Here is a 15,331-nt window from a genome sequence, read left to right as displayed (position 1 = left end):
GACTACTGCTGAAATATTATTTTGATTATGAAATACTACCATGAAATGGTCTGGATAGGCGTCCACACTACTCCGCCGCTCTTGCCCAAACTTTGCGACATTGTATGTAATAATATTTCTGTTTGCAATGAATTAATTTGTGTATAAAGTGTCACAATAGTTTATCGTATTATTAACCTGCTATCCGTTATACTGTCTACTTAACTTCTTAAGCTTGTCGCAGGTGCGACGCGATTGAGTGCCTAGTTCAGCAGGTGTGCCATCTTGTGCGCTGTCTTGCTCTGGTTATTTTTCTATTTCTATCTAATACAGTTTTAGCTTGAGCTGGGACACTGCACCCGTCTCAATGCCGAGACAATGGAATACTTTTACTTTGTTTGGTTAGTTCATACATTGCTACACAAGTCTCAAAGTAAGATTAACACTGCGTTCTTATACCTAAGCTACAGTATTTCAACATCCGCAAGTGTTTAATGATCAATACGAAGAAACCGTGAATGATATTTTTCAATATCCCGTTGTTACAGTTTTAAAAAGTTGCCTTCCACAAGCTTTCACAAACTTTCACAAGTAACTGAAAGTAAGTAAACGTATAATACGGTATAAACCTCTCATATGTATCAGTTATCAGATTAACAATTTATGTGGGTGCGTTTAATGCTTGTACGTATTTAGAGTAGATGCGTCTTGGATAATAGCGGACAGTAACTGTATGCAAATTATATGTCCGTATGTTCGAACATAGGATTGGTCACAAGGGAAACAAACGTCGATTCGCCGGAAAGCGAATACGAGTATATATCTTGCGACGGGTTATTTGGTGGATTGTATTGTTTATGCCAGGTAAACCATTAGCTGTTGAATATTTACAATACACTATCGACGTTGTTTATTTAACAACGCTATGTTGGTGTGTGATTATTGATCGACCATCGCATTAACATGCGACACGATTCATTAAATTGTTATTGTACGAATGAGTACACCAACTTTTCGGTTGATAACTAAATTGTTTTATAGACCAGTTTAGGTTCGACAAATTATTAATCGCGTAAGCCACACGAACCCATTAGCTACCACATGCAGGCCAGCTGTCCGACCCAAATAACTAAGTACCGACACCCGTGTGTGAGGTACCTATATCGTAATAGCCGATATTGATGGTATCTCTTTCACCATCGCTTGCAGTGGCCCCGTTATTAACGACTTTAATGATGTCATTTTTACCAGAAGTCAATTAAACCAGCACAACAGAACTGGCCAGTTACAGTACTATCGCATAAATTGTAATCTCATTTGCTGCGGCCTCGTACGTGCCCGTGGTACGCGTCGAATTACCTCCTAATTGTGTTGAAAATGTAAAACGAATAAATGTCGATATGACTTGACTGCGAATGAGAAGGGTGCTATGGAGAGATAATACAATTGCATTGGACAGCTTTGCGTATTCGTTTTTAATTTAATGGACGCCATATACGTATTAATTTTGCCATTATTAATTAATGGGTCGTTCTTCTTTTTTATCGACAATGATCTGTCCTTCGTTCTGCTTCTGATAAGTTATGTTTTAGAATTTTATTTCATGTTTTGATTGTCCAAAAATATAGTTATCTTATTATACTCAAAATACAAGCAAAATACTAATCGCTTCCTCAATTAGTTATTAACGTAGCTTGATCATTTTTTACAAAATTATGTGACAGAGTGGTAAATTGAAATGCTGTCTCCGATGAAAAGGGCCACTCTGTCACAATATTTTTTGGAATGCGCCTGCAAAGAAAAGTATGTTACCAAGATAAAGAGAACCACTAAATAGTCCTCTACAGACACATCTTTATATGATGTTTTAAAATATTTATTGTCGGTATAATTTTAAAGATGTTAAATCCGATAAATCGAGAAAATGTCTTTTTATTGTCGATAAAAAAGAAGAACGACCCTAATACGTTTCTGGCGTCGACTAAATTATAGTTAGCATAATTTTGTCGCGCAGTATTAGAAGTTTTGTGAATTGTTCATATTGTAGTGTATTCCCACGATGTAAGCCGCGGGCGTGGGAGCAGTACTATGATTTGTTTACACCGGTCGAGTGGCTCGCGCGATCAGCTGAGCGCGTGACGTGGGCGCGCGAGGCGTGCGCCTGTGCTCGCGGGACGCGTCACCGAGTGACGTGCTGCGCGGGCGCGTCTCGCCCACTCCACTAAACCACTCCGACGTAGTCAAACATTACGAGATTATACGACTCTAACGTTGTTGCTCCATAACTCCTTCATAGCAACAGTCACCATAAAACCTTGTTTTATGGTTTTGTTATCAAACCGTTTCAATTTTATATTGTAGTAAGAAGTTGTGATACGCCAGGTAGCTGAACTAAGGTAGCTAAACACTATCAGTTTACCATCTTGGTATGAGTTGATTCGCCGATGTGGTTATGCTTATACGGTATGACTATGCCGTGACCGCAGCAACATTATCAGATTTCCAACTCAGGCGATCGCGGGGATATCCATCTACAGTACCTATGTAATTTATGCATTATATCCTACTAGATATATGCACAATGCATATTGAGTTCATTGTGAAAACAGAATAGTTAAAATACGTGGCCTTGTAGGTATGTTGATTGTACTTCTTTGTCATAATTTGTAATTGCTTTTTTTGGGTATTTATATTATTATATTCGAGTATGTTATTGTGATGTTCGTTGAATTCAGAATTTTCATTTTATTTCGTTAATTGGCTGCTATTTTCCACGCCCGTTCGCAGGCCCACTTTTATGACGTGTGAGCCATTTATAAAATTCTCGTAGGAATAATATCATCAAACCAGATTAAAATTTATACGACCAATCTTTGAAAATACTAAAGAGTCTAAACAGAGAGAGAGTAATTAAGAATCTTTTGTAAATATTTCCTTTTTTTTGGTGCAATAAAGTATATTTGTATTTGTAAAATACTAAATAACTGTGGTTTTAGTCTACGATCACGAAATACTTGTGAATCTTCACAGTGGGTGCCTAAAACGTGTATTCCGTAACGTTGTACACATGTCGGGTCGTTTGAACTGCGCAGCCGAAGCCCCACGTAGCGTTGAAATGAGGTCGTAGGAGAACCCGCGTGCTAGAGCTAGGCTCGATCCCACCGCCTAGGCGACCGTCATGTGTACAACATGCCATTTTATACGTCACAAACCTTCAAATTCACGCAAGCTCGAACATTGAAAGCCCTCAATTTTGTTATTGAAAAAACAACATAACATAGTATCTCGGCTGTATCCCCGAAGGGGTAGGCAGAGGTGTATAGTATATACGCCTACCACTAGCCAGCTATGTTTAAGTCCCATGTAATAGGGGGGTGAGCCTATTGCCATTAACCGGGCACCAATCCTGGAAACCCTAAACCACGTGATATCAATTAAATTATCTATGGTCCAAAAAGAAAACAAATTCAGTCGTTTTTCGAACATGGCTATCACAGATTTTTAAAAACTTAATTTTATTGACTTGAGTCAATCCTATGCAAATACGCTTTTCATTGAGCAGTTTCATTAACGATACGTTTTTCGATTAATTCACTGTTATAGGTCAAGCAACGGTGCACTAACGACTTCCTGCATATACCAGGCTTGAGTGCTATGCTGCTTGCTAAATATAAATAGGTATTTGTATTAGTCATACAGTTAGCAGACCAACAGACTACTGGCTGAAATAGACGCAGCCCGGTGGAAGGTCCTTGCATCGCGACATTGTAATACACTAAGCATTCTATTATTCATCCCCTCTAGTATATAATGCTTCATAAAATCTTCGCCTCTTTCGCGTTTCAATTGTCTCTCCATTCACACCATCGCACCAATAATCGCCACTTACGTACAGCAAAGCGAAAAGGTATTGATAAGATTATTTTTTTCAACGCTGCTGGCATAAAGTACGGAATATTGTTTACAGTCCTTCCGAATAACTGTTTGGATATAAATATTCTTAATTGTTTAACTACCTCCCAAGAAGAGTAAAGTAAACCTTGGTCTTGTTATAAAGTTACATTCCGAATTGTTAGGATATTTTTGTTAGTGCTAAAGTTGTCGGGTCGTTCTTCTTTTGTCGCGTGGCTTGTGAGATCAATAACCGACCTCATCATCCCTGGTGTCAGAGTTACTATTGAACCGCCGAAGGTCCCTGACATGCCTCATGTAACAACTGCATACTACTTAAGTCGTAGCCGCGACTGCTTTACGTGTCCTCCGAGGCCCGAATCATCTTCAGACAGACGACAGTCCGACGATGGGCAGCCTGAATTGTCCTAACCAAACTAGGGATCACAAAATGATTTTTGTGATGGGTTTCCACCGAGAAACAAATCCGGGACCTCCAGATCGACAGAGCAACGCTAATCTAACCACTAGACCAAGGAGGTGAATCTAAAACGTAAATTGATTTTTTGTGGTATAAAAATTCAGTGAAGTCTCATGTCTAGCTGACGAACGTTACGTGAAAAGTGGCCGGTGCTGTGCGCTGACATTGACACACTTCCTTTAGCGGACTTCCTGCCTGTCGATCCTCCATTTGTTTTTAGTTGCCCATTTCGCTTTCAATCGTTTGATGGGATTTTGTGGAATTTTCACTTGCATTCATTTTTATTTACACCAGTATTTTCGCATACATTTTTCACATTCGTTCGTCAGTTTTTCTCCCATTCACTAACTGGTACGTCCGGAAATAGAAGCAAACAAACTGGATCGCTTTAAAAGCGGCATGAAAAAAGTGGCTTAATTTAATATTTCAGTTATCTGAATACTCAATCATAGTTTAGGAGTCGTGGAAGCAAAAAAAAATTGAAATTCGCATTCGTGAGATAAGCTGGGGATCGCGTGCGAATATCTTTGTGTGTAGGGTGCTATAAATATCGCGGTGTGGTCGTCAAACCGCCCACGGGAAATTAGCTCCTCCTTACTCCTGGATTATTTGCAACCTTAAATTGCTCCTCCCCAGATGTTCCCGCTTGATTTGGAATGAGCATGCGATATTTAATTAATTTAGAGTAGAATAAGGCTTCTTCCTGTTTGTTTGAATTTAATTTTGTCCGGAATTCGTAATGAACTAAGTGAACATAAGTTCCTCGTTCATTTGTTTGCCTCGCTAAAGTTTTTCATATTATTGTGATGATAACGTTAGCTATTGCAGTAAGTAACTGTCGTAAACGTATTATAATGGTCCACTCATGTAAATAGGTACACAGCAACTGGTGCGTATCCATAATACTTCATTTCAATCCAAGACGTTCCATTGTCCCTATCGATTTCAACTCATTGTTATTCCATTTTGCGGAATAAGTTGATGCTTATGCTACCTTTATTTATGCCGCTCCTTACGCCCAGGTACACTCAGATAAAAGACTTGACGTCTCTGTTATTGTGGGCTCGCAGCCATTTCGCCTTTATAATGCACATAAAACGTTCTGCCGACGAAGTTAGGGAAATTTAATATCGTTAAGGAACTTGTAACGTGGGATTTTCGGAGATTCGTTGTTCGTTGGATTCATTTATGTTCGCTCAAAAAACTTTTATAATGAACCATTTATTAAAATAAGGTTTGTCTTACAATATATAAGACTTAAGTTTGCCAAGAAATATAAATAAAACTTTTCACGTGCATTTCTAAACACTTTACTTAGATAGTCCTACCGGTGCAAGGAACAAATCCCAGAGGATTTACTCGTGCCACTGAGCCCCTCAGATAAAGCACACTCGTCCGGGTCTCTGCGTTCATACTACCTACTTTACAATATTAGTAGAAACAAACTATTGTTTAAAGGTACATTAGCTCATACCTAGAGTTTAATTAAGTAGTAACGTTTCAAATAGTATTCCGATAATCCTGAAAGGACTAACGCATAACGGTTATTCCGCCATTATTCTTTTACGAGTAATAAAGCTCGTCCTATAGTGTTATGGTAGCTAGTTAGGTATTGTGGTGTGCCGGGTGCGTGCGTGGGAGGGGTGGATCCCGCAGTGAGGACCGAGGGCGGAAACGAAAGTTTCGGCGCCACGTCCGTCTCCTGTCCACACGCCATACACTAAATGTATATACACACGAAGTAACTGCCACACAAATTTATCTTGTTTAGGTATATTAGGCACTATTGCTTATAGAGTATTTTTGGAAGTAGTAAATAAACGCGTGGTGTGGGTGGAAAACAAGTTCATAGATTAGATCGTGCTTTATTTATTATACATTTTTATATACGATGGGTTGTATGGTACAGTCTGATAATGTACTAATAGGTATAGCTACATGATGTTACACTCAAAAATCGAAAGTTGCTGCAAGTTATCTTACTCTATGTACAAGTATTGTATATATTATGTTTGCTTAAAATACTCGACTATATTTGTAGTCCAGAATGCATGTCAGCAATGTTTCCAGCTGCTGAAAAGGAGTCTAACTATCGATAGTATTAAAGTGCAAACTAGGGCTGCGCTATAAAAAGAAAATTAGATTTTTATTTCGCTTTTGTTGCCTGCCAGCGTTATTTATGGAAAGTAGAACAGTTTGCGGCCATATTGAAACGATTGCGATAAATGCATGTGTGAATGAATAGCTAAACTATCTTAAAACATAAGACATAATAGTACTTATTTATTATTAAAGAAATTGTCAGTATCGTCATTAGAAATCCAAATCTTATTCATATTGTGAATAGCAACCTGAAGATAAGATGTGAAACGTATACAATATTAGCATTTCTATTGAATACCGAGGCTTATGTACTAGTTGGTACTTGGTACACGTAAAAATGAATGAACATACACACGCGCCGCTGTATTCAGGTAAGTAGGTTTATTCGAGCTTGCGCGGATGATTCGCGTTTGGAAAGAAATATCGTTCTGTTACGTGTAAAAATCGTAACGTCGAGCTTTACAAGATCTTTACGCACTAAAGGTTTAGGGTACTCATAATTCTTAATCCGAATCGGTTGGACTCGCTCCCGTCTACGTCTGTAGTTTAGTTTACCCGCTCGAGACCTTATCGAGCGACATATTTACCGACGGTAGGCTACAGCTGTGGCTGGTTCGTGGTCCGCCATGATGTCTAGAGAACCTGCTAAGGGAGATCCAGGATACTATGCATGTGTGCCGATCACAGGGCTCTGGTGTACGCACTGCTGGGCCAATTTTATATTACCTCGTGCCACTGCATTTTCCCTGCCTATTCACTCTTCCTCAAAACTATAGAGAATAGACATTTACTTATTAGGTAAGCGTGTACCAACTTATGCTAAATTTTCTCTTACCGTCAGCATAGAATAAGGAATAGTACTACGCATGGAACTGCAACTTTCCGCTTCTCCCACCTCAAACCAGAGCTGCTGAGCTAGGTTTACCTCATCCCCCCTCGGTTTTACTTTAGTTTTCAATCGTATGGGCGTCAGCTGTCACACACACATGTGCGCGTGTACGATAACGTCAATGTGTAGTGTCTGTGTGTAAAACGAGGTTTTTTGTTTGAAGTCTCCGGGGTGTGCCGTCAACTGAGATTGTGGTAAAACGCAAACGGATATACGGAGTTGTCAAAGTTTCCTCAGTTATTACGTATAAATAAATAGATAGTAATAATTTTCCATATGACATGTCTTTTTATTCCAACACTTTTTACTCGCTTTCATTTCTTATGTCACTCCTCTGTCATCTAATCGCGTATTGATTCGAGAATATATCTGGGTTCTTTATGCTTCTATGTAAACAGCCCGTTTCACATCGTTAATTTATTCCCATTGTATGAACAGTTTGTTTTGTTAACTACTGTTCCGAAGGTGTTCTTATCTCGTGTAATGTATAAGGCCATCTATTCCGTAACCCGTCTGGGAATATGAAGCCCATAAGTTTATAGAGGCGTAGGTATATGAGTCTCCATTGCAGTTATAATTACTTGCCAAGATGTTTCAACAGGTGTTGTACGTCTTGCTACTTTAAGTATTTTTCTTTTGTAAATAATTCACGCCCACACACCTTTTTATTATGCAACATGAACGCGTTATAGGTCTTCGCTAGTAACTTTTTTGTTCACTTTATCAATACGTTTAAGTGTTGAATCTTTTTAAAAAGTTACTGAACTGACTACCGAAGTCGTGGAACCTCACTAAACATTTCCTGCCATTGTTTACAATGTGCTGTCGCCAAATAGGGACTGTCAATCGACATGTAAAAGCGTTACTTTTATGGACGCTTGCAAGAGCCGGTTCTGCTTACTGACCACGTTTTAGACCGCTCGCTTTTTGTGCAAACTTAAATGTTGAAATACGAATAAAGCGGAAACACATTTGATTATCGACATACTCTGAAGTTTATAAATATCTTTTAGTTTTCCGCAAGTCAAGCACATCTGGTTAAACTATTTACAGCAGTCTAAAATTATTTGACCTGTGCTATTATAATAATAGTAACAGCAGAAGTATCTACAGCTTTCGCTATCCAGTATTTTTCGTGATTTACATTGAGCTATTGTGTTCCACCCTTCACATTTATTCCATCACATTATTCTTTCCATTCTTATTTGTCTGTCCTGCTAAGTGATAGATAACCTGTTGGTGAACATCCATTGAGGTGATCCCTGTTACCCCGTGAATGGCGTCCCTGGTCGGCTTCGGTCGTTGCTCTCACCCTGCGCCCTCCCGACGGATATTCTCCCGGCTGCGATAACTATAATGTATTATCACAAGGGCACGCTAACGGTCCCTTTTATGTGTGGAACATACAGATTGTATTTTCCAACGGTTCCAACAGTCCTTTGTTTTACAAATCTGATGATTAAGAAAATGCGACAGTGCAGAATTTATTATAGCATTTATTTAAATGAGACTCAAGAATCGAATTTATTTTTTCTTTATTCACTAAAGTTTAGCTATAAACTACCTACCCTAAAGGCAAAGTTCGTTATAAAAAGTATTTTTGAGTAAAAAAGTAGCCTTATTGTAAGTAGTTAAAAGGTATTATTTCCAAGTTGTAAAGTTGATGTTAAGTTTAAGCGACTGCTGTTATTTGTTATGCTAATCTCCAACTTTAGATGCCAGTCCTTGCCAATACGCCTCACGGACTATTTGGGAAACTTGTATAGTTGTTATAACAGTTTTGTTTATACAATAGTGATAAAGAGGCTAAAACTTTTTACGTTACAGTAAAAATAATATAGTGCTTCGGAAGGCACGTTAAGCCGTTGGTCCCGGCTATTAGCCGTAAAAAGACCTCCACCAACCCGCAGTGGAGCAGCGTGGTGGAGTATGCTCCATACCCCCTCCGGTTGATTGAGGGGAGGCCTGTGCCCAGCAGTGGGACGTATATAGGCTGTTTATGTTATGTTATGTACTCAACAAGGAGATATTAGGTACCTATATATAATTTACCTGAAGGCTCGTTATACTCGTAGGTACCTATATTTTATGACTAATAAAATATATGTCCGTCCGTTAATTATGTATAATTACCCAAAATTATGACGTCTACTTATATTTAACATTATCTGTTTAAGTAAATAATGACGAGTTATATTACGACACTTTTATGTTTGCGTTATGGATACCTACTGTGAATTTCTACAAATATTCAATCTGAAATCTTCATAATAGTCTATTGGACATAAGGTTTAGGATGTGTCTTGCAGTGTATTGTAATTTTAGAATTGGTCAGAATTCTGTCTCAATACCACTGGATACCAACTAGTTTCACAGTTTAGTCTTTGCGTGCGCTATAGAAATGGTAGTTATGTGGTGTAATATTTGGCCTTCGTACTACATGTACAATACATTTTGAACTTAAATACAAAACTTATCTAGTGAGCGCTCATTTTAAATCTATTAAAGGCATTAGGAAAGTTATTTTGGTGTTGGTATTGAATCACTACACATCTACCCTAAATCCGTACCTATTTAGTACGCAGCTAAGTATTGTGGTTGGGTAAGGATAAAACTGAGCGTCCTTTGAAATTTCTCTAGCACCAACTACATGAGCAAGTGATAAAGTACGGTATATTGATGTAGTAATGTTGTCCACAGGGCAGTGACGGACCCGCGCGATGGCCGGCGCGTGGCCCTGAAGAAGCTGCCTAACGTGTTCCAATCGCTGGTCTCCTCCAAGCGCGTCTTCCGCGAGCTCAAGATGCTGTGCTTCTTCAAACACGAAAACGTAAGTACCCATAAACAGAGACAGATACCACACGTTGTAAACATGTGAATACAGACCGAAAGGGTCACCCTGCACGCCATACCGAAGGGAACCGAGTCACGAGACACCGGTCTATTGTAAAGACAGCCCGACACAACTCATGCCCGTAATCATTGAGATAGACCATACCACACGCCACACTTCTCTATTGGATGGGGAGTACAAAAAAGTATTACCTAATTATTTTTATCATTCAATTGTATTTTGAATAACCCGAAGAATTTGATACGAATCTATAATGTACTCTAAGTATCCCGTAAGATCGTTTTTCATGATTCTCTCTTTAATTTGTCTAAAACGAGTCTTATTATTCAAAATGTAATAGGAATATTCCTCGTTGAAAATTTGCCATTTGAATCATTCCACAAGAGTAATTGTTTCTTGGAAAACTTCCCGAGGACCAAAACGGACAAATGCTTCCCTCGACATTTTTGAAATTCTCAATATTGTCACCGGCTAAATTAGGAGCTTGCATTTAATTATCTTTATTTACAAAGAACGAAACTGGTTAGACACACTAATTGCTTTCCGGGTCTCAATTTCGTAGAACGATAAATACACGCGTGATGATCAGTTTATTGACCGAATATTGTGAAAAAATACTCACTTATTTGAATTTGGTCATGATCACGAAATAGGTAATTAAAATGCTGTGTGTGTGTATTCTCAATTTCTCATTATTTATTCATTTTGTATGTGTTTGCATCGATCGATCGCGCATTGTGCGCGGTTTGCACGCATTTGTCACAATAAAGGTATCTGCATTCAAACGGGAAAATTGGTTCGGATTGTGTTGTTTGTTGTGAAAGCATTGTTAGGCAAATAACGTGTCACCCGTGAGAGCTTACCGCTTATTAACGAAAGTATCTGTGGCCTGGGACCCACTAAAATATTCAAGTCCAATTTCGTTTGTGATGATATTGCTAAAACTCGTAGAATCTCTAATATTAGAGACGCTGACGTCCTTGGAAGTTTAATATTTTACGTGTAAAAAATTATATACCCACCTATAATTAATGTTGAAATTTTTATTAATTCTCAGGTACTATCGGCGTTAGACATCCTTCAGCCTCCAAGCCTTGACTTCTTCCAGGAAATGTATCCTTTATTAAAAATACTAAATCATAGCTTTATCAACTTAATAGTGAAAACATGGGTGAGTCTTTGCTGTAAGAATAACTTTACAGAGTGGAAGGGACCGTTACACTCGGCTATTTTGTTTTATTTCTTTGTGGCGTTATTGAGTTTAGCCAGTTGAACTGTCAGCGCTTCGGATATTGTGGCTAATTGAGGTTGTTTCTCACGAAAATGCTACACATATGAGTCACATTTCGTCACTCTCATATGACGTAACTCACATCTACGTGTAAAGTTAAAACATGTTTACACTGCGGCTGAAAATTTTAACAAATTATATGCCGGCGGCGTCCGGTGTTATCTCCATACAAAACGTTTCACTAATAAATAAATCCGACATTTACGGAAAATAGATATAAAAGAGTTTTAGTGTAATTTTTTAAAATAATAATTTGGAGGTTTCGAATAAATGCTAAATTTGATCATTAAACCTGCATTTTAGCTCCCTGCCGGACCCTGCTCAATTTGAGCAGTAGGACATAGTTTTAACTCTGCTTTACAATAAATGTGACTTACATCTTTGTTTCAATCTTACATGCAGTGGCTCAGATTTATAGCGGCGAATTGAAAGTTGAATATTTCAACTCGAATATATATTGCTACTACGAGTTTGCAATTAGACTTGCATGTGCAAAAGTGATTTGTTCTAACATTAATGTCCATAATGTTATTCATGGTCGCTGTCTCGTTAGATGAGTCAATTCCACAGTCCACACCCTGGGTGGGCCGTCTGACACTTCCCTTTATTCTCTGCAATCTTTGTTTACGTACATTTCCTTTTGTGTGTAATCTGTATTACAAAAGGTATATAACACTCAGTGACTCACTCAAGTACAAACAACATTTTCAGAACTACAGCCTACAATCTTCAAATTTGGTGCGTACACGTGCTAAAATGCTTTTTTAGAGAAAGTTTTCGGATATTCCAAAAGTAAATAAGTCAAAACTGGTGAAAATTATTGTATTTAAATCAGAACGGCAAGGTTTGTCTACAAATAAGTGTTCACGTGCCGACTATATCCAACGGTTGAATTAATTTTGATTGTATTTGGAGGTTCCACGTGGATGAAGTCACGGGACCCGGTATTTATATAGTTCTTTGTTGAATATTTTCCATTAATTTCAATTGTATGTAAACAAATGTCGATTCAACTAATTCTGAGTGATGAGCGTCGGTTCCGAAAGTAATTTCACGCATTTTCACCTTTCCGCGATCGCACTGAAGAAAATATCAGTCAATATAATGATGGAGTAGGACACTCTAGTATCAATTTCACGCTGTCGAATAATGTAGTCGGCACTGTTAGGCTGTGTCAAGTTTTCGACCTCAATTTGCCCTTACTTGGTTTCCCTGGTTTCGGTTTTGCCGACATCAATTTATTTTTCTATACAGTTCCACTTTATCTTTCTTTTCTCTTTTATAATAGCTAATAAAGTAACTCGCCACTGAAAGTTCACGCGCTCCTTTGTCCGATTTTAACAGCCGTGCGTCTCTCGTATTTATCGTTAGATTATGCAGCTGTTTTACAGCTTAATTCTATTTTATGGTGTCTTTCTATAATCTCAAAATATAACACTAATCTATTTCTCTTGTACAATCTTGTTAACTTGGTACAATCTGTCAAAATATATTTCTCTAATGTTGATTGATTGATTGATTAAACAGTTGGTAACGTATGTCTAGCTCATTCACTGTATGTTCGATCAATAATTGGTTTCAATGAGATTTTCGTTAGTACGACAAATGCGATGTTGAGACGGTCGGGTTAAGTGCCTATTCTGAGCGCCAATGACGAATTACCCTTTGTTTGTTTTTTTAATCGATAGTCGTATAGTAGAGTGCAGGCGTCAGCTGGCTTCGAAACACAATATCTCGCAGAGCGAGAGCCGCTGTTCTTCGGTCGACAATTTATTCCCCTTCAAGTTTTATTGAAATTCGAATGGCACTCGTCCTCGCAAGTGCTTCGAGCCGGGCTTTCTTCCTCCGCCGTCGAGAAACTGGACCGACGACGCGACGACAAAGGAAAACACTCGCCGCTCTACGAGAAATTGAAATCAAACTCCAACTCATTTAACTGTTTATTCACCGTAAACCTAGTACCTACACGAATATTAATTCTTTTAAAACGATCTTTAATGGTGCCTTTTAAATTAATTAGGCATGAAATAAAGATTGCGTAAAAAAGAAATCTTTGAGAAAATTGCTTAAAGCCATAAATTTTATTTTCTACTATATTTATGAAAGAAATATTGACTATGACGGCCTCCGTGGTCGAGTGGTTGAGCGTTGGGCTTACGATCCGGAGGTCCGGGATTCGAATCGCGGTGGGGACATATCACAAAAATCACTTTGTGATCCCTAGTTTGGTTAGGACATTACATGCTGTTCACGTGATTGGCCAAATAGTAAGATGATCCGTGCTACGGAAGGCACGTTAAGCCGTTGGTCCAGGTTACTACTTACTGATGTAAGTAGTCGTTACATGAGCAATGTCAGGGGCCTTTGACCCTGACACCAAGGTTGATGAGGTTGGTAATTCACCTCACAACCCACACGATAGAAGAGGAAGACGGTAACTAAGTTATAGAACAGTCTTTTGGAGACGAATAATTTAGCTTTGAAACTTCGCAAAAGTTCAAGGGCAAACAATCCTAGGACTTTGTATAGGGCTTGAAATTGAAGATTAGGAGCAAGAAACTCTATTAGGCTGTATAAGTACACCTACACATTAATTAATAGGTATATGACTGAAATCTGAATTCGATTCAGATATAACGTTCTTTGACGCATTCGAAATTGTATGAATTTTACGATTCAACTCTCGTTAAGCTTATGAAAGGATCGTAATATAAGCGAGCCGTTTAAGTGTTTCGATGACTTGTTTATATTCTCGCCGCGTTGTTCGGAGCTTTCCCATTGCGACGCACGCATTACTGAAATAGATCTAAGTGCTTCCGCTAAACAAAATGTTGGTTCTCACTTTGTGACGTTCTTGACAGTTTAGAAAATAAACCCAGTATTTTAACAATTTTTATTGCATTTCCTTTGTTTGTGCGATTGTGCACTTAGCTGCATGAGTCAGTCGCATCAAGTCCCTTGTCTCTTGGAACCCGTACGTAAATTACCGACACCTATTAAATAACCAAGTGAAGTGAGGTGCACGTGAGAGCGATACAGGTACATTCGAAATTCAAAACAATTCTCAGAAAGATCTGTTAAGAAATAAAAGCAATTTTTAAAATGAATTTCGTTATCTTTTTTGAAATTCCAACAATGCGAATGTTGAAAACAAAGGAAAGAAAATTGGCACTTGGGAAGTCGTCGGCGACTATTTGAACTAAGCACCTCTGGCCGTCATTGGAGGTTTGCGAAAATATTCCATTACTTTCAAAATTCCTTTGGGCCTACTAAGATGTTATTTTTGTAGATTCTATACTTCTTACTTACATGAGTGTTTTGTCGTCTACTTTACTGTGGTGTAAAAACGCGTGACGCCAATGGTGTAAATGCAAGACTGGCCAAGGTTTTAGGTTTAGGTATTATTTCAGTTCGGTCTGAAATTGGGACTTCAACAGTGTTTGACCCTAAGGATTTTCGAATGCTAAACTTCTGTTGAGTTTGAATTTATTAAACAGACAGAGAAGGGGGCAGAGATCGATGTAATTTTTGAAATGTTAATACTGTAAGTTAAGAATTTTGTTCTGCTAGTGTATCTAGAAAGCGCCCTATCGACACCCCAGCTCTTAAATTTTGAATGAATTAGTGTACATATTGCTGAAACCTGCGTTTCGTTCATTTACATTTCCCGCTGACCATAAAAAACGTTATTTGCACTTCCAGCTTTGACCAGCAAATCAGGCTTTGTAACAGAACATAATTTCGCACAACACCCCTTTGTGTCGCACAACGCGCCATAGTGCTCATATTTCTACCGGGTTGTCATTGTTTTTGTTCCGTGGCCATTTCTTTTGTTCCATTGGT

At 38.4% G+C, this 15,331-nt stretch overlaps 1 protein-coding gene across 4 annotated transcripts in view; it reads left to right on the top strand.

Annotated features, from left to right (window-relative positions):
• The window catches only part of LOC126367542 (serine/threonine-protein kinase NLK), a 77,255-nt gene that overhangs the window by 25,879 nt on the left and 36,045 nt on the right, over positions 1-15,331 (top strand). For all 4 annotated transcript variants that reach the window (XM_050011117.1, XM_050011116.1, XM_050011118.1 and 1 more), the window contains exons 2-3: positions 10,044-10,173; positions 11,255-11,310. In XM_050011117.1, coding sequence (XP_049867074.1) covers positions 10,044-10,173; positions 11,255-11,310 — 186 coding nt within the window. The remainder of the gene's footprint in view (positions 1-10,043; positions 10,174-11,254; positions 11,311-15,331) is intronic.

This window comes from Pectinophora gossypiella, chromosome 6, assembly GCF_024362695.1.
Source record: "Pectinophora gossypiella chromosome 6, ilPecGoss1.1, whole genome shotgun sequence".
Lineage (NCBI taxonomy): Eukaryota > Metazoa > Arthropoda > Insecta > Lepidoptera > Gelechiidae > Pectinophora > Pectinophora gossypiella.
The sequence above is the reverse complement of the archived record's forward strand: the minus strand, read 5'-3'. Positions and strand labels throughout refer to the sequence as shown.